The sequence below is a fragment of the Saccharomyces cerevisiae genome, chromosome XIV (assembly GCF_000146045.2).
Source record: "Saccharomyces cerevisiae S288C chromosome XIV, complete sequence".
In the NCBI taxonomy this organism is placed as follows: Eukaryota; Fungi; Ascomycota; class Saccharomycetes; order Saccharomycetales; family Saccharomycetaceae; genus Saccharomyces; species Saccharomyces cerevisiae.
The window spans coordinates 408,204-426,885 of NC_001146.8; the positions used below are offsets into that span (position 1 = coordinate 408,204).

The following is an 18,682-nucleotide window of genomic DNA, read 5'->3' on the forward strand; positions in this document are numbered from 1 at the left end:
ACCATTGTTGTGGAATTTCAAACACAATACTTGATGACTCCAAACGTGGGCATATATTTTGATTTGAAAAGAAGTCGAGAAAGTATAGCAACGCATTGTATACGTTTGAAGCTTTCAGCAAAGGATATACCGTGGAAATGTACACGCCTATCCCTGCTAATACCCCTGCTCCCACTGCACCAACTTCATCGATGACGTCCAACTCTTCATCCGCATCAAATGCCAACACCACTAGCAGTAGTGGCATAAACCCAAGGAACAGAGCCAGTGGTACTCCATCCAATGAGCGGGCTCGTCCGGCGTCGGGTATCAGTTCGTTTTTGAATACCTTCGGAATTAGGCAAAATAGCCAGACAGCTTCTTCTTCTGCGGCTCCTGATCAGCGTCTATTCGGCACAACCCCATCTAACTCACATATGAGTGTGGCCATGGAAAGTATCGATACCGCTCCGCAACAGCAGGAACCACGTCTGCATCATCCTATACAAATGCCTCTGTCGGCCCAGTTCCACGTTCATCGCAACTATCAACTCCCCATCTCCATATCTCTCACTGCCCCTACAACCACAGACCACCAGCAATCATCTGCGCATAATTTCGAAGGCAACAATGTTGGTAACGTTCAAGAGTCTTTGAATCAGCGGCAGCCTAACGGTACTAACAATACCACAACCTCGATAATTTCCATGGCGCCAGCGGCTACAACGAGAAATATAGTCGGTGGTGCAGATGGATCTACTATTGTTAACAACAGTCAGGAAATGTATAAGAATTTACGTCACTTGATATATGCTGCAAACCAGCCAAATGGGACCGAAATTTTACATTTGGATTTACCTGCAACAAGTGCAGAGGAGTCAAACAATATGTTCAATGTAGATGAGGTCACTTTGAAGCAAAGGAAAGATAAGCATGGTCTTTTTAGTATAAGACTAACCCCATTTATTGATAGTTCGTCCACGACAAATCAAGGTTTATTCTTTGAACCGATTATAAGAAAGGCTGGCCCTGGATCCCAATTGGTTATTGGCCGCTATACTGAGCGTGTTCGCGATGCAATTTCTAAAATACCTGAACAATATCATCCAGTTGTATTTAAATCCAAAGTTGTTTCAAGGACACATGGTTGTTTTAAAGTTGACTCTCAAGGTAACTGGTATATAAAGGATGTGAAATCATCTAGTGGAACTTTCTTAAATCACCAAAGGCTCTCACCCGCTTCCTCTTTATCGAAAGATACCCCTCTTCGTGATGGTGATATTTTACAGTTAGGAATGGATTTTAGAGGTGGCACGGAAGAAATCTATCGTTGTGTAAGGATGAGGATTGAGCTAAATAGATCATGGAAACTAAAGGCAAATTCGTTCAACAAAGAAGCTTTACAGCGTTTGCAGAATTTACAAAAATTAACTACAGGTATTGAAGAAGAAGATTGTTCGATTTGCCTATGTAAGATCAAACCGTGTCAAGCAATTTTCATATCACCATGCGCACATAGCTGGCATTTCCGTTGTGTAAGAAGATTGGTCATGCTCTCATATCCGCAATTTGTTTGCCCCAACTGTAGATCAAGTTGTGATTTGGAGGCCTCCTTTGAAAGTAGTGACGAGGAAGATGAAAGTGATGTGGAAAGTGAAGGTGATCAACTGGTGGATCAACTTAGCGTCTTAATGGAAACTTCAAAGGATGTTGATAGCCATCCTTAAGGTCAAAGAAAATACACAGTTTGAAAAATAAAGAAAAACCACCGAACTCCACATCTCGTACCTTAATATTATTTTAATTATTCTCTTAGTATTTATATATTTGCGCCGTTTACATATTTGACTTATTGTTTTCAGGAATACAATACCTCCATCGTTGGCAGTCAATTTTGCTTTCACATATAAAACTAAAAAAAAAGTAAAGAACTCGGTTAATCCTCGGTTAGTTTGCCAAGCTCACCTATTAATCTTAATAGGACTTCTTGAGTTTGTTGTTTGCCCAGACCATACTTATATATTTCATGCCCACCTTCAACTATTTTCCATTCTTGAGTCTTGTGAGAAATTTTGGTCAAATCTCTTTGCCAATCGCCCCATAATGCCGACTTCTTCACCATTTCCTTAGAGCTAACGATGCTTGTCTTCACATTTTGCAAAGATTCTGCATTGTTTGTCACATCTCTGTAACTTAGAATTGAACTCGTCACGCTTTCCAAAAACTTGGAACGCAAGAAACGTCCTTGATATTTCATATCACGCCCATATATACGTTCTTTAGACCCATGATGAGCTAGTAACCATGAAGTCTGTAATCTCCATCCTAAACTCGACCAAATGCCTTTCCACCATAATCTAAATTCGTTATGCCTTTCTATCTCCGAAGGTAACCAAGTCTTATCATGGTTGCGGCCATCCCCATCATTACCATTGCCATCGTCGCCATCGTCGCCATCACCACGGCCTGGAGGTAGTAATCTTTGAATGTAGTTTTTTAACAATAGTTCTTCATGCCATGATTCAACAAGCATCATGCTATCCACAATATCGACATTCTTGGCGGTAAATACTCTTGTAAATAGCCCGCCAAGGTCGTATCCTACTGTAGTGAAGGGACCTTTAATTTTTGCATCTTTGATCAATGCGTACCTTAAAGATTCCGCAACCATCGCAATAGAGATTGGGGCGGGAGGAGAATCGCTCAACCCGTACCCTGGTCTATCGTATAGACAATATCTTTGAATTTTGTCTAAATGATATAGTTCCTCAATCCAGGTGGCAGAAAGGTAACCAGTATCATAACCTCCGTGTTCAAACAAGATGATAGGTTGCTTCTTATTTTCAGACAAATCTGTGTTGTTTTCTTGATCAAATACGTCACCATAACAAGTTATATGCAACTGATAGGTTTTAGCGGCATCTACGTAATGGAACGCCTCGTACGAGGGCGACTGAACGGTTATTGGTAATTTGTGAGTCAATCTGTAGGTATCCAATGTCGTTAAAAGTGTATTCAGGGTGAATAAAGCGAAGAATATTAAAATTAAAAACTTAATAGTATTCCTGAACCCAATGGATACCCATTCTGTCAATGTATGTTTGTTTTGGACCAGCTGCGAGCGGTGGGTGGGGGTTGGCGACCCAGAGCCATATTGGCTTCTGTCCCTGTTTTCGGTACTATTTGTATGGTTTTCGTTGAAAGTACTAATATTAGCATCATCAATTCTGCGTTCCTCCAATGGCTCATTTATTGAGTTGTTGTAAAACAAGAGATACCAATCTAATATTGCCCCAATAAAAAATGAAAACGAAGTCCACAAATATGTAAACGTGCCCACAAAGCCGATTCTTTGCCTAGTGTATTTAATTAGATAGGTCAATGCTAGATTGAACAACGTCAAAACACAGAGAGTTACATTTAAGCTGTAATCTAAAGCTGAGTACAGTCCCAGCTTATTAAACCAGAGATTGAAAGAATTAGCTATGATCGAGATGAATATTAAAGTCAAGTCGTTAAAACTTGCGTACCTGTTACTGAATCCGAAAAGAATATTGATATTGAAAAAGAAATCTGAAATCAAAGTGGTGACTAGCCAGATGGTGTTAATTAGAATTAGGATATTTAATATCCATTTGGAGTTATGAATAAAGATTCTATAACCTTTGCGAATTTGAAAGAGACTATCTTTGATGAACCCATCGGATTCAATGTCACGACCTTCATTAACTGCTGGGCCATTCGCGGATCCTGCACCAAGGGTCCGGTGGTTGTTGTTCAGCAACGGTTGCGCTTCTGGGTGTTCACTATCTATATCTGTTCTTTCCATTCCCGTCCTTGCCGGATCATTATCTAAACCATTAGCCTTCATGATCTGTTCGCTCTGATGCCTACAGTTCTTTCTTCAATGGCTTTCCTTTCCTTTCCTCCTTATAGAATATAGCAAGGCATCTAACTTTTAGTTTTTCTCTCATCCCTTTAAACTGCACGATGGTTAAAATTAGGGGTCCGAATAGCCTTGCAAGGAATAGATTAAAGAACACTATATATGCATAGCCACTTCAAAACGTGCTGAGAACATGCCATCAAGGTTGACCAATACGATTGCTGATTCGACAACTTCTACATTACATAGGCATATACATATCAGAAAAACGTGCTTTATAGGTACATTTTTTAATTCCTTAAACATAACTTGCTTCTATTTTGGGATAGTTCCTTTTCTTTGAACTACGTTTTTTGGGCAGAAATATAAAAAAAAACCGAAAAAAACGGCACGCAAGAAAGCTTATTCAAAAAGACGCAACAATATCATAGATTATTCTAAGTACCAACAACGTGATAAACTTTGTTCTAATAAAGCTACATCTTATCTCTTCTGTACAGCTTTATTGGGGTGAATCATATTTACTTCAATCCGGGTAATGGTAAACGTAACAAGTGATAGAAATATTCACCTGCGATGAGCTGGAAAAAAAAAAAATTTCAAAAGAAAACCATACTAATGCTGAGGTATAAAGTAACGAATTGGGGAAAGGCCATCAATCCAAAGTCGGAAAAATTGAACTTCACATAAAGTACCAGGCAAATGACTGAAGACATCGAACAAAAAAAGACCGCTACAGAGGTAACACCACAAGAACCAAAGCACATCCAAGAAGAAGAAGAACAGGATGTTGATATGACTGGCGATGAAGAACAGGAAGAGGAACCAGACAGGGAAAAAATTAAGCTTCTCACACAGGCAACATCTGAAGATGGAACTAGTGCCTCTTTTCAAATTGTAGAGGAGGATCACACGCTTGGAAATGCCCTTCGTTACGTTATAATGAAAAATCCAGACGTAGAATTTTGTGGTTACTCGATACCTCATCCTTCTGAAAACCTATTAAATATCAGAATTCAAACCTACGGTGAAACGACCGCGGTGGATGCTCTTCAAAAAGGGCTAAAGGACTTGATGGATTTATGTGACGTTGTAGAATCTAAGTTTACTGAAAAAATCAAGAGCATGTAGATGTTACGGATCGACTCAAAGACCCTCTGTCACTCTGAAATTTCTAATAATTATGCACACCACGCTAGTATAGATACAGCTTGATTTGTGTATCCCGTTTATAGTCGTGCTATTTAAAATCTATGTATAATATAACCAGATAAAAATACACCTTCGTACAAGGTGCTAATAATGTTGAGAATTCGAAATTCCTTTTTAAAGGCGTATTCCGTATTGAATGATTGAAAAATTTATTTCTTTTTTTATTTCTTTTTTTTTTTTTTTTTTTTTTTTTTACGCCGATGCTCATCGCAGAAAATTTTTCCTTCAGTTTATTTGTCTTATAAAAAGACTGTCCTACGCTCAAATAACTTATACTTTTCTGTATCTCATTCAAATTATTTTCTTGTCAACAACCTGTAACAGAATTAAGCACTATTAAGGCAAATTTAGAGCAAATATGACTTACGGTGGTAGAGATCAGCAATATAACAAGACTAACTACAAGTCTAGAGGTGGCGACTTCCGCGGTGGAAGAAACTCTGATAGAAACTCTTACAATGACAGACCACAAGGCGGTAACTACCGTGGTGGTTTCGGTGGTCGTTCCAATTACAACCAACCCCAGGAATTGATCAAACCAAACTGGGATGAAGAATTACCCAAATTGCCAACTTTCGAAAAGAATTTCTATGTTGAACACGAAAGTGTTCGCGACAGATCGGACAGTGAGATTGCTCAGTTCAGAAAGGAAAATGAAATGACTATTTCCGGACACGATATTCCAAAGCCAATCACCACTTTCGATGAAGCTGGTTTCCCAGACTACGTTTTGAATGAAGTGAAGGCTGAAGGATTTGACAAACCAACTGGCATTCAATGTCAGGGTTGGCCAATGGCTTTATCTGGTAGGGACATGGTTGGTATTGCTGCCACTGGTTCCGGTAAGACTTTGTCTTATTGTTTACCAGGTATTGTTCATATCAACGCTCAACCATTATTGGCTCCAGGCGATGGACCAATTGTTTTGGTTTTGGCTCCAACTAGAGAATTGGCTGTTCAAATTCAAACAGAATGTTCCAAGTTTGGTCATAGTTCCAGAATCAGAAATACCTGTGTCTACGGTGGTGTTCCAAAAAGTCAACAAATCAGAGATTTATCTCGTGGCTCTGAAATTGTTATTGCTACTCCAGGTCGACTAATTGATATGCTAGAGATTGGTAAGACTAATTTGAAGAGAGTCACTTACCTGGTTCTTGATGAAGCTGATAGAATGTTAGATATGGGTTTTGAACCTCAAATCAGAAAGATTGTTGATCAAATCAGACCTGATAGACAAACCTTGATGTGGTCTGCCACTTGGCCAAAGGAGGTGAAGCAACTAGCCGCTGATTACTTGAATGATCCAATTCAAGTTCAAGTTGGTTCTCTAGAACTATCTGCCTCCCATAATATTACTCAGATCGTCGAAGTTGTTTCTGATTTCGAAAAGAGAGATCGTTTGAACAAGTACTTAGAAACAGCCTCTCAAGACAACGAATACAAGACATTAATCTTTGCTTCTACGAAAAGAATGTGCGATGATATCACCAAGTATCTAAGAGAAGATGGATGGCCCGCCTTGGCTATTCATGGTGACAAAGACCAAAGAGAACGTGACTGGGTTCTACAAGAGTTTAGAAACGGTAGATCCCCAATTATGGTTGCTACTGATGTGGCCGCCAGAGGTATCGGTATGTTAAAATTTTCTCCATTTTTTTATTGATTTTATTTTTTTTTGTTACCCCTAACGATATTACAGCTATTTCCTAATGGCTTTTAATGACATTAATGACTTTATGACAACCATGATAGTACAGAAGAGAGACCTTTTTTCTTTTTTTTTTTTTTTTCTTTTTTTTTTTTTTTTCTTTTTTTCTTTTTTTTTTTTTTGAGCCTTTTCGAATCTAGACTCTATGTGAGTCTATTCTCGATGGGGAGTATCGGAAATTGAATTTTAATTCGAATGACTTCTAATGCATCACTACAGAAAACTAATATTGGGAGGATGAGAAAAATTGACTTTAATTAGTCGTTTTGAGAGACGGGAAATTATAAACTCGGAGAAGTGTATTTGTGTTCATGATTTGCACTTCATGTCAAAAGAAATTTCGCTTTTTGACATCGGCGCAAATAAACAAGGAATTGGCTTTTCAGCTTATTTCTAGAACGCATACATACGCTTCGTTGATCGTTGTTTTTTTCAATGCTTGGCATTTGTACAAGGGTAGATTGTTTTATTGGAAAAATAATAGTATATTCTACTTTGAAATGCCGTCATCCTTCTTGACTATTGTTATTCTCATTTTGTGTAGTTTATGCATTTTGTAGTTATATTGAGATACTGTTGCATCCCAAGTTCGAATTATTAAGAAGTGCTGATAAAAATGGAAAATAACAAAATAAAAGGATTTCAACCATATTCAGAAATCATTTACTTTGTTTTCCTTTTTTTAAGTGCTAGCTTTCATTCAGTTTGAATAAGGATTCTGGAGTATTGATGATTAAATATTTCGAATTCTTTAATAAAAATATAATTTCTGATAATCTTCAAGCCAGGGGGAAATTTGAGACAATGTTGGGAGTCCAAACATGAATTTGTGGGGGGCATGAAAATAAAGTTCATATACAGAATAACGAACCAAATTACTAACAGTATGCTTTGTAAACGTTTGTTTACTTCTTTATTTTTTCAGATGTCAAAGGTATCAATTACGTTATCAACTACGATATGCCAGGTAACATTGAAGATTATGTTCACAGAATCGGTAGAACTGGTAGAGCAGGTGCTACTGGTACTGCTATATCTTTCTTCACCGAACAAAACAAAGGTTTAGGTGCTAAATTAATCTCTATCATGAGAGAAGCTAATCAAAATATTCCTCCCGAATTATTGAAATACGACAGGAGATCTTATGGTGGCGGTCACCCAAGATACGGTGGTGGTCGTGGTGGTCGTGGTGGCTATGGCCGTAGAGGTGGTTACGGTGGTGGCCGTGGTGGTTACGGCGGTAACAGGCAGAGAGATGGTGGCTGGGGTAACAGAGGTCGTTCAAACTATTGAAGTCAAAGTGATTCAATTCATTCATCTCTATTAATAATAATTATATAAGTTGACTGCACCTTATTTCTTCAATGCATGATAAAATTTTATTTGCTGTATACTACATTTTTAATATTTTAAAGCTCTTCGTCACACTTTTTCTTTAATACTCCTAAGTTTTTGGGTGAACGGTGGCAACTGGATTGAAGTTATTTCGCATAACGCTTAGTGTGCCGTAAAATAATAGGACAGACACTTTTCTTTGTTCTCGTACAACCCTGGGGCCGATGTTAAACGAATGATTTTCAAAAAAACAGTAGACTTACAAAGAAGTCGTGCACTAGCGCTTATGGGTCATTTTAGAATGAGCGAAATGCACGACAACCAGGTTGATCGTATTGAAGTAAGAGCAGAGCTTTATTTGCCTTTTTTTTTTTTATCTAAGACGATGATTTTTAGCCATACACAAAGATAAGTATATACATATTAATTTATAATAATTCTATCTGCCAGGCAGATTCTATGATACAGTGACATACTTCTATGCGATATAGTAGCATAAGTTAATGTTGTAAGACATTAATTTGGCCTTGATTGCTTGTAAATAAATAATTTAATAAACTGAAACGAAAAATTCAATTGAGTTTGGAGAAGAGTGTGGGCTATTCTGGAAGAAAAATTATTCGTTCAACAAATAATAAGCAACACCTAGCATTAAAATGGCCAATATGACAACCAATGTACCACTACCTTTACTTTGGTTTTCAGAGGTAGATACCTTTTCCACAGAAACGCGCTCACTGGTCTTGTCAACGTCACCAATGTATAAACCTTTCAGTAGTCTCAATGCTTCGTCAGAATGACCGATATCGACAAAGCTTTCTGTAGCATCTTGTCCACCCAAATCCATTATAATTTCATCACCACCTGGATGTTCATCTTTGAATTGAGAAACATCGTAAACTTTGTCATCGATGATAATCCAGAAATTTTCTGGGCCATTGTGTTCGGCAACTTCTTGGTAACTGTAAACTTTAGGCATGATTGTTTGATATTTTATGTTGTAGTTGATTGATTTTCTTTACTATGAAGAAAATGAAAATCGAATTTAAATATTAACGAGGAAGCCTGAACGAAAATTTTTGAGAAAGTTTCAAAAGCTTCTTGTTCTTTATATAGTTATTGGAAAAAGGACAATATATATATTTGTTATTTATTGATATAATAACAATGCTTCTCAAATATCGCTTTTTGGCCACGAATGCGACAAAAATTTTCTCGTTATGCTAACCTCTCTCACTATCTCGATCTCGTATAGCTTTCTTTTTTGCAGCTATTGTTCTTTTTCTGGGCCGTTAAATTTTTCATCCGGAAACTCCAGGCTATTACCCGCTCCGTGATTTTGGTCGTTGAATCTTCGTAAAAGCAATCATGTAAATATCATTGAATACGGACAAACGGAACTATATTGCTGGAATTAATGATATAAATGGTTTCCCAAGTTTGCTATATCTCCTATTCTATCTTACAAAACCCTTTTCTCAGGGTGGATGAGAAGTGACAAGTCACCATTTGAATTCGATACCTGACTTGGCTAATTTTTTTATCCTTTCTTCATGTTTTTGCTTCATGTTATCCTTTAGCTGTTTTACTGGTTTGGTGATACCTTTCTCTACTAGAACTCTCTTCTTGTATTTGTACAATTTCTCGATTTTAGCTCCTTTTGGTAATACACGCACTTGTAGTAGATGACCCATCAACAAGTAATTGTTCATAGATTCTTGGGCGATCATTGCATCCTCTTTATTAACGAATTCTAAGAAGCCATAATGTCTGGAATTTCCAGTTTTCTTATTACGTGCTAATCTCACTTCTTTTAAATCACCGAATTGAGCAAAATATTTACTTAATTCCTTTTCGTGGAACCCATGTGGCAGTCTACTCACATAAATAATCCCAGAATACTCTTCAAGTGTCTTTTTATCTTTCGACTTTTTTTCATTAGCCTGCTTCTTAGGATTCAATCTTTTAATCTTGTGTGTACCGCTCTGCTCATCATCAGAAGCGGCTAAACCTTCAATTTCATCTTCATCTTTTTCGTCTTCTTCATCTGAACTGCTAGACGATGTTTCTAGAGCCAACTCTTCTTTCTCCTGTATAGGTTTTTCTTCGGTGGGTTGTTTGGTTACTGTTTCCTTGGTGGAAGTTTTGCTTGTTGACTTTACCATATCGATCTCTTTCCTCTGTTATTTTATCTCTAGAACTTAACCCTATAGAAAAGGTAGTTAATGAAGTTAAAAGTAATGGTAATCGTCTTCAAATTAAGTGATGAGATGAGATGCGATGCACTACTTCATTTTTTCTTATGGCGGAAAATTTTTCATAGTGAAAAGAAACAGGCAAAATCTGGGGGGTAACCGCATACGTCTCTGCTATGCCGTCTGTAATGAGGATGCTAAAGTTGCAATAGCTGCTATGCACATTAGAAAGGGTTTAGCAGGATAATGAGTTTTCAGAGATAGCACAAAACTCGAAAGGTTTCGGTACTACTACCTAGACAGCTCATCTTTCAATCGTTGAACCTTGAATTTTGAAGTTTAGGGATATTAAAAGATACTGTTAATTCTATCAATTTACACTAGACTTTGACATATGTATATATATATATATATTCACACAGCTTCATCATGAAATAAAAATCAAATGCAGAAGTGTATAATGAGAAGTACAGAATTCAAGACTCACTTTAGTTTTCACTCCATTTTTAGTTTTCCGCTCTCAGCTGCTCTTCTCGCTTTGATATCAGCGTCTGAACCAGCCTCAAAGGCATTCATAAACGTCCAATTCATTTCTTCCCCATTAGTTAAAAAGGAGGTGTTGCCATTCATTGTAAGTTTCCACTCTCTCTCTTCAAATGGTATACTTTCATTTTCTCCTTTCACCAGCTCAAATTTATCAATAGCACAACTTCCATTTCTTATAAAGGTGCCTTTGTTATCAATGGGCTCTTTGGCACTGGAGAATTTCAACAAGTTCATACCAAGAGCGGATTTAGTGGCTGCGTGGGTAACTATCATAATGGTCTTTACATTTGGAAATTTTCTCTCCACTCTGTCAATAAAGACAGGCCAGAATTTATGGCACCTCTCAAAAATATCTTCTTCTGTTTCACCCTTATTACTAGGAATAATACTAGGTTCCCAGTCTGGAGAGATCATGCTTGGAAAAAACTTACTCATAACTTCATGAGTAGCAGGCTCCGGGATAATGGGTCTATCAGGCTTATACCATTCTCCTACACCACGATCGACATATAATGGAATCTTTAAAGCCTCCACTGTGGGTTTACTAGTTTCTAAACAGCGGTAAAATGGGGAGGAGAAAATCATTTCTGGTTTGACATCTAATTTAGAGATATAGTTCGCCAGTTCATGTGCCTGTTCAACACCGTGTTCCGAAAGCGGGACATCGTTATCAATACCGGTGGGCGGTGGTGGATATGGTCCCTTTGGTAGCCAGTTTGACCTGTAACCATGTCTGGCAATGTATATATTTTCGATAGCCATAATTTATAGCACTATTTTAACCTCTTGTACAACTAATTGAACGTCTTACATATTGAACGAAACTGCTTTACTTCTAGGATTGTTTTCAAAGCTTTTTTATAAATTTCGAAATATCCGCTATTCGGATGACGTGATGACGCTTCGGCACCATTGATTATTTTTCCAGAGTTTAGATGTCTTCTATGTGCAACTGAACAAGTAGCCTTCGAAAGCTAGAGGGATAGATACATTACTTGTGACCACCTATTTACGGCATCACAAAGAAAGCGAGATGGCTCCGACAATAAGCAAAAGGATAAAAACTCTCTCCGTGAGCAGACCAATAATATATGGCAATACGGCTAAAAAGATGGGTAGCGTTAAACCACCAAATGCTCCTGCCGAACATACTCATTTATGGACAATTTTTGTCAGGGGCCCACAAAATGAAGATATATCGTACTTTATCAAGAAAGTCGTTTTTAAACTTCATGACACCTACCCAAACCCTGTGAGATCCATAGAAGCGCCTCCGTTTGAACTGACTGAAACAGGGTGGGGTGAATTTGATATAAATATTAAGGTTTATTTTGTAGAAGAGGCCAATGAAAAAGTGTTGAATTTTTACCATAGATTACGACTTCATCCTTATGCTAATCCTGTACCGAATTCCGACAATGGAAATGAGCAGAATACAACAGACCATAATAGTAAAGATGCAGAAGTTAGTTCTGTGTATTTTGATGAAATTGTATTCAATGAGCCAAATGAAGAGTTTTTCAAAATTTTAATGAGCCGACCAGGAAATTTGTTACCTTCAAACAAAACTGATGATTGTGTATACTCCAAGCAATTAGAACAGGAAGAAATTGACAGAATAGAGATCGGCATAGAAAAGGTTGACAAGGAAATTGACGAATTGAAGCAGAAACTGGAAAACTTGGTAAAACAAGAAGCCATTAACGGAAGTTAGGATCACTGCACCCGGAACAACGGTATTTTCATAACAGCCATAGTAATACAGATCATGGTTTGAAAGGTCGGCGCTCACAAAACCGAAATGTGTGCAGAGTCATATAAACATCTAAACAACAGTTATGATACATATTCTATAAATGCGTAATTTTAGTAACACAATTTAATTGGGGTCGCAAGGCTTCAATGGATGAACGCTTAGCTTCTCTAGTTCAGGGTTCTTCGCAGGAACTTTTGGTTTAGACTTTTTCTTGCAAGGGAGTTCCTCTTCAGATTTTGAATTCGACGGGGAAACTTTTATTGAGTGTTCTTGAGAGGTGTTAAGCTTGTTAGCAGCAACACTTAAATAATGCGGTTTTTTGACAACTGGTGGCTTCTCAGGTTTTGTGGAGGCCTTTGCTGGCTCAGGATCTTCTGTAGTGGACACACCTGAATTTTTGGTAGATGTAGAGATTTCGTCCGGGGCAGTACTGCTCTTCCTTCTAATAGGAGGACAAGGTCGAGGAACAATTTTCCCATTATCTATGGTCTCTTTAGCATGCTGTAATTCTGAAGAACTTTTCTGTAAAGAGACTGGCTTAGATAAAGATAAAGCGGGCACTGGCGGCAGTGGTTTGGGTGTACTGTGTCTCTCTAAGGCAGGAAGATTGCTCTCACCTTTACGCGGCGATACGCTGACAATGGAAATCTCTTTGGTAGGGGAAAGAAGTTTAGAAGATGGTTCCTTATTGTGCCTCGAGGTAGGAGGAGGCGGAGGAAGCACATTGAGCTTACTTTTATCGGGTGATACGTTACTGAGTCCTCCAGGGCCAACAACAGACGGTTGGGGACTGGGACCAGAAAGTAGAGGCGAAACGCACGAGGAAGTATCATCTAGGTCAATTAGTTTTATGCCCGCTGATTGAACGGTTGCATCTAAGGGTATACTTTCCTTTTGTTTTTCCATTCTTGCATGAGAAAGTTCGTCAGGACCTGTAGTTAGTGCTTCGGGATGCGTATTCTTATATTCTGCATACAGCTTCTCAACTAGGTTAAGCTTCTCTTTTTCGTCAACAAATTTCACATTTGCCCTATATGCAGCATAAACTGGTTTATGATCGCTTATTTTTAAAGGTGCGTCCGAATATGCCAATGGATGCAGGTTTTCACCTTTATATATGATTCTATCAGTCCAAGACGGAGTTCTCGCCTTTTCAGAAGTATCATAATTATCTGTGCCATAATCATATTTATAGGTCGGACGGAATTGGAGGGTCGGTTCTTTAAAGCCCTGAAATACCACTCCTTCATTTATTTCTTGAGTCAACTGATCATATTGAAGCAATCTATCAATATAGCCATCCTTTTGAGCCCTTAATTCTCTTCTAACTTCATCATTTGTCAAAGTTATCCTGTAGTTAAGGTCACCCAACCAAAACAACGAATCATGGTGTGGAATTGTCTTTGATCTTGGAAAGGTTATGTTCCTGTAGATATTGTTGTAGTCATTGCGACGTTCGTCAATGTTACTCGCACCTGCTGATAAATGTGTATTAACGAAACAGAATGAAGTTGCCCCATAATCGAATCTAATGGCTACTGCACCTTTGTTTCCAGTAATACCACCAAACCCAGTCTTTTTGGTAGACCCACCTACCTCTTTTATGTTATAGGCTCTATCTGATCTTGCAAAAAATAGTATCAAAAGAGAGGACATCTGTTCCACTCTAAGTAAAAGATATTTTTCTTCGTATTGATTCAAACAGTCAGTAACCATAGTTTCCCAAAAAGAACTTTTCGTATAATCTGCATTCAAGATAGACCCTGCGGTCAACTCTATAACTTCCTGCAACCCTAACACAACGACATCAGGTTTGAATTTATCGCCGATTGGAAATAACCATTTTGACAAATCTGCTCTTCGAGAGTTTCCGTTAACATTGAATGTACCGACAAACAAATTTATGTTAGAATGAGTGGTGAATTTTTCCTCTGACTCTAACAGCCTTTCATTGACGTATTCGCAGATTGGATCATAAAGTTCAACAACTTGCTGGTGCGGTAGTTTGCCCAAAAGTGTGTCAATATTTTGCTGTTTTCCTTTATCTACAAAATTGTTGATGTACATTCTACTAACGGACTTCGTCGCATCAGAAAGGGCGCCAGAAAAAGACATTTTACCTTTCCTTGAATAGGACGATTTCAGAGCATTTGTCCCAGTGTAAATTTGTGATATCTGATCTCCGTTGTCGGCCCATAAAGCATTCACCTTTTGCACAAATTCATTATCGTCGATGAAACTACTGGGTTTTACCAATCGGAAGTCTTCCAAAAATAGTTTGAAAACGGCCAGTGAAATCGTCTGTTGGATCAAATTTGTTCTATCTAAACAATCCAAGCAATTGGTTCTAAAGACACCGTCTTGTTCGGATATTAATCGCCCTTCTTTTACATCGTATGAAAAGTAACCGGCGTCCAAAATTGTGTTTCTTATTTTAGGGATAATCCTACTTGCAGCTGCAAACCCATCTTGCGAAGTTTCTCTATGGAAATCAAAGCTTGTTAGGAACACATCTCTACCGATTTTCATTTTCTCAGAATTTTTCAACTGTTCCTTGTATCGCCTCGATAATTGAATTTCTGAAGATTTAGTAGACAGCAGGTTGATTATATGAACTGGCCCATACTTCTTAAATAGTCTTATAAAATGTTCATCAAACGTGGGCTGTGTTGCTTCAACAGATCTGGTAATTTGAATCTTTGGACTAATCAAAGATGTATCCTGCTCCCAAAAAATTGGAAGGCTTCCTCTTATCTGCGTGAAAGCATAACAATACTGAGAAGAGTACATAATCATTTCTGTTTCAACAAAATTTGCGACATGGCCATCATCATCTATACCACGTGCATTAAACCTTGTGCCTGCTCTTTTCCAACTTTGCCTGGAAATAATGGTAAGTCCTACTTTCAACCTATTAATATAGCTAAAAATTGTTTCAGCAAACCCTCGGATTACGGTCGTGAGGAATCCTCGTTGATCCAATAGTTCTTTGGCCGTTACATCTAGTCTGTCTCTGTATGTGATGATTTCGTCCATAAGAAACGAGTTCCACATAAACTCCCGGTCAAAATCATCAAAACTCAAAGAGTGTTCCGTGAATCCACGTTTCTGCAATGTACAAGTTAAATCAAAATCGGTGCTGTAATAAAAAGATCCATTTGATAATAGCTTTCTTAGTTCATGACATGGATGCTTGGGAGCTTGTTCTTGAGCATTCAAACTCCTAGAGGAAGAAGAACGTAGCGATGATCTAGAAGAATGTGTGGAAATACTAGGAGGCGAGCTTATTGCAAAATCTCCATCATTAGTAACAATCGGATAACCGGATGAATCGATGTCCATGAAATCCCATTTAGAATTATTTAAGCAAAAAAAATCCACAGCATATATTTTGTTAACCGTTTTGTTTGGGATCGGCTGGGCCACCTTAGATTTACCTGTTATGGTTGCTATGAACATAAGGCCTTCAATTTCTATGAGACCAATAAAACCGTATATTTCATGGTTAGATAGTCTTCTGAAACCATTACCATTTAATTCAGCTTTCGGAACCAATTCCACGGCACATGTAGATCTGCGAGAGTTCTTACTGTTTATTGGCCTAAATACCAGTCCATGTGTTTCTGAAACTATTGCTATCTTTCTAGTTTGCTGTTTCGATAGGAGTATTTTCATAGCTACTGAGTATTTGTTTTTGATTCTGCTGCCTTTGCGTGGCCTTTGTCACCAATTCTGCGAACAAAAATATGTTGAGACTATATGAAGCGAGTACTTATTGTCCTTTATGCCTAGTTTTCCAGTTAAATCTCTCTTAATAACTCCAGGTTTGTTTCAATTTCGTCACTAACCGCCAAACAAGTTTCGGGTCACCCCACACGTATTTGGTTCAAGAATATACTAAAAAAAGAAAAACAAGCACTAGCCCTAGATATGGAAAAAAAGATATTAAAACGTAATTCTAATTTAGACATCCGTGCTTCTAGTAATTATATGGTTAAAAAAAAAGGAAAGGAAGTAAATAAATAAGTATAGAAATAAATAGAAGCGAATAAGTCCTGAAATACAGAAAAGTTCTTATGCAGAGCCAGATGCCGCAGCATTCTTACCTTCGACCTCGGCCAAAGATGGAATGGACACATCACCAGAATGGATAATATTGTTAATGGTGGCAAAGATGGCTCTCACTGAAGAATCACCGACATCTTCGGAGACACCTACACCCCATTTGTAGGCCTTTTCGTTGTCGGCATTACGCCTATACGATAGATGGATGTAAGAAGCAGCTTGCGTAGAAGAACCAGAACCTAGAGAATGCTCTGTGTAGTTTGCTACGGCAAATCTCACGTTCAACAAGTTTGATAGGGCGTCGACCAAAGAAGAGATTGGACCATTACCTGTACCTTCAATATCGACGATCTGGTCGCCTACTTTGACTTGACCAGTGAACACTCTACGTTCAGTGCCGAATTTTTCAACATTATAATTGACTAAACTAATAGCTTGGTACTGTTCGTCATTGTAGTTGTAAGCCTCTTTGAATAACTTGGAAATCTCATCTGATTTTAGTTCTCTACCCAAGGAGTCAGCATGGTCTTGAACGGCGCTAGAAAATTCGATTTGCATGTTTCTTGGTAGATCCAAACCCAAAGATCTCAAAATAACCCAAGCGGCACCACCTTTACCAGACTGAGAGTTGACTCTGATGACAGCTTCGTAATCACGGCCAATGTCCTTTGGATCCAATGGCAAGTATGGGATTCTCCATTGAGTTTCACCTTGAGCACGCTTCTTGTTTTGTAAGTTGAAACCCTTCTTAATGGCGTCTTGGTGAGAACCGGAAAAGGCACAAACGACCAAGTCACCGCCGTATGGTGCTCTTTGCGATACTGGGATCTTATTACAACGCTCAACCACATCTAGGACAGAGGTCAAGTCAGAGAAATCCAAATTAGGAGAAACACCTTGGGTATACATATTCATAGCAACAGTAACCAAGTCCACATTACCTGTACGTTCACCATTACCAAAGAGACATCCTTCTACACGGTCGGCACCTGCAAGCATACCTAACTCTGTGGCGGCGACACCGCAACCACGGTCATTGTGACAATGTGTAGAGATGCAAACCTTCTCACGCTCAGTAATATGGGTAGCGAAGTATTCAATCTGATCAGCATAAACATTTGGAGAGGCAACTTCTACGGTAGCAGGTAAGTTGAAAATGATTGGATTTTCCTCGGTAGGTTCCCAAGCCTTCTTAACAGCTTCGCAAATTTCTACAGCAAATTCACCTGGAGTATCACTGAAACATTCGGGGGAAAACTCATAGGACCAACGAGTGGCTTGTTGGGAAGGGTCATCCTTAGTTAGTTTCCTAACTAGTTTGGTGGCCTCTACTGCCTTGGAAATAGCTTCCTCTCTAGACATATTAAAAACAATTTCACGGAACATATCACTTGTTGCCAAGTAAGTATGTATAGTAGCCTTTTTAGCACCTGTTAATGCTTCCACCGTTCTCTTAATCAAGTGTTCTCTAGATTGGACAAGACATTGAATACTAACATCGTCTGGGGCGTTTTCTACAGCATATCTAGTGAAGTCGAAATCTGTTTGAGATGCAGAGGGGAAGGAAACCTCGATTTCTTTGAACCCAATATTGACCAGCTTGTGAAAGTATTCTTTCTTTTGTTCCACTGACATGGGATCCGGCAGAGATTGGTTACCATCTCTCAAATCTGTTGATAACCAACGAGGAGCCCTCGTGATCCGGTTATCCGGCCACTTTCTATTAGATAGCTTTGGAGCGTTAAATGGCTTGTACTTGGAGGAAGGGTCCTTAAGCATATTTTTATAGGCTAGCTTCACTGGAGGAATAACTCTTGAGGCTCTGGAGGCCGCATGCTCAGCAAGAGCAATAATACTCTCTTTAACCATGATTGTTCCTTGTCTTTTTGTAAGGAAAAAGTCTACAGTAAACTTCTAGTGTGAGAATCCTTTTTTTTCTTCAAAAAATACCCTTTGAAAGAACTGAGTCACTTACACGTAAGTTTCTTTTTACTGGTCAA

General features: G+C 38.4%; 10 protein-coding genes across 10 annotated transcripts, besides 1 other annotated feature; 4 read left to right on the forward strand and 6 right to left on the reverse strand.

The window, feature by feature from the left end:
* Nucleotides 1-137: 137 nt before the first annotated feature.
* On the forward strand, nucleotides 138-1,706 carry DMA2 (ubiquitin-conjugating protein DMA2; the record flags this gene model as incomplete). Its single annotated transcript, NM_001182954.3, has 1 exon — nucleotides 138-1,706. One exon carries the CDS (start codon nucleotides 138-140, stop codon nucleotides 1,704-1,706), a length of 1,569 nt encoding a protein of 522 aa, NP_014283.3.
* Nucleotides 1,707-1,915: 209 nt separating this feature from the next.
* On the reverse strand, nucleotides 1,916-3,850 carry YNL115C (uncharacterized protein; the record flags this gene model as incomplete). Its single annotated transcript, NM_001182953.1, has 1 exon — nucleotides 1,916-3,850. One exon carries the CDS (start codon nucleotides 3,848-3,850, stop codon nucleotides 1,916-1,918), a length of 1,935 nt encoding a protein of 644 aa, NP_014284.1.
* A 213-nt stretch (nucleotides 3,851-4,063) lies between these two features.
* Nucleotides 4,064-4,293: an origin of replication (ARS1417; Autonomously Replicating Sequence).
* A 274-nt stretch (nucleotides 4,294-4,567) lies between these two features.
* On the forward strand, nucleotides 4,568-4,996 carry RPC19 (DNA-directed RNA polymerase core subunit RPC19; the record flags this gene model as incomplete). The annotated part of the gene is made up of 1 exon (NM_001182951.1): nucleotides 4,568-4,996. The coding sequence occupies one exon, from the start codon at nucleotides 4,568-4,570 to the stop codon at nucleotides 4,994-4,996; it is 429 nt and encodes a 142-aa protein (NP_014286.1).
* Nucleotides 4,997-5,435: 439 nt separating this feature from the next.
* DBP2 (DEAD-box ATP-dependent RNA helicase DBP2) lies at nucleotides 5,436-8,078 on the forward strand (the record flags this gene model as incomplete). The annotated part of the gene is made up of 2 exons (NM_001182950.3): nucleotides 5,436-6,708; nucleotides 7,711-8,078. The coding sequence occupies 2 exons, from the start codon at nucleotides 5,436-5,438 to the stop codon at nucleotides 8,076-8,078; spliced, it is 1,641 nt and encodes a 546-aa protein (NP_014287.3).
* A 658-nt stretch (nucleotides 8,079-8,736) lies between these two features.
* CYB5 (Cyb5p) lies at nucleotides 8,737-9,099 on the reverse strand (the record flags this gene model as incomplete). The annotated part of the gene is made up of 1 exon (NM_001182949.3): nucleotides 8,737-9,099. The coding sequence occupies one exon, from the start codon at nucleotides 9,097-9,099 to the stop codon at nucleotides 8,737-8,739; it is 363 nt and encodes a 120-aa protein (NP_014288.3).
* A 523-nt stretch (nucleotides 9,100-9,622) lies between these two features.
* On the reverse strand, nucleotides 9,623-10,285 carry NOP15 (rRNA-binding ribosome biosynthesis protein NOP15; the record flags this gene model as incomplete). The annotated part of the gene is made up of 1 exon (NM_001182948.1): nucleotides 9,623-10,285. One exon carries the CDS (start codon nucleotides 10,283-10,285, stop codon nucleotides 9,623-9,625), a length of 663 nt encoding a protein of 220 aa, NP_014289.1.
* Nucleotides 10,286-10,810: 525 nt separating this feature from the next.
* On the reverse strand, nucleotides 10,811-11,623 carry YNL108C (uncharacterized protein; the record flags this gene model as incomplete). Its single annotated transcript, NM_001182946.1, has 1 exon — nucleotides 10,811-11,623. One exon carries the CDS (start codon nucleotides 11,621-11,623, stop codon nucleotides 10,811-10,813), a length of 813 nt encoding a protein of 270 aa, NP_014291.1.
* Nucleotides 11,624-11,894: 271 nt separating this feature from the next.
* YAF9 (YEATS domain-containing protein YAF9) lies at nucleotides 11,895-12,575 on the forward strand (the record flags this gene model as incomplete). Its single annotated transcript, NM_001182945.3, has 1 exon — nucleotides 11,895-12,575. One exon carries the CDS (start codon nucleotides 11,895-11,897, stop codon nucleotides 12,573-12,575), a length of 681 nt encoding a protein of 226 aa, NP_014292.3.
* Nucleotides 12,576-12,740: 165 nt separating this feature from the next.
* On the reverse strand, nucleotides 12,741-16,292 carry INP52 (phosphatidylinositol-3-/phosphoinositide 5-phosphatase INP52; the record flags this gene model as incomplete). The annotated part of the gene is made up of 1 exon (NM_001182944.1): nucleotides 12,741-16,292. The coding sequence occupies one exon, from the start codon at nucleotides 16,290-16,292 to the stop codon at nucleotides 12,741-12,743; it is 3,552 nt and encodes a 1,183-aa protein (NP_014293.1).
* Nucleotides 16,293-16,691: 399 nt separating this feature from the next.
* On the reverse strand, nucleotides 16,692-18,551 carry LEU4 (2-isopropylmalate synthase LEU4; the record flags this gene model as incomplete). Its single annotated transcript, NM_001182942.1, has 1 exon — nucleotides 16,692-18,551. One exon carries the CDS (start codon nucleotides 18,549-18,551, stop codon nucleotides 16,692-16,694), a length of 1,860 nt encoding a protein of 619 aa, NP_014295.1.
* Between the last annotated feature and the right edge of the window lie 131 nt (nucleotides 18,552-18,682).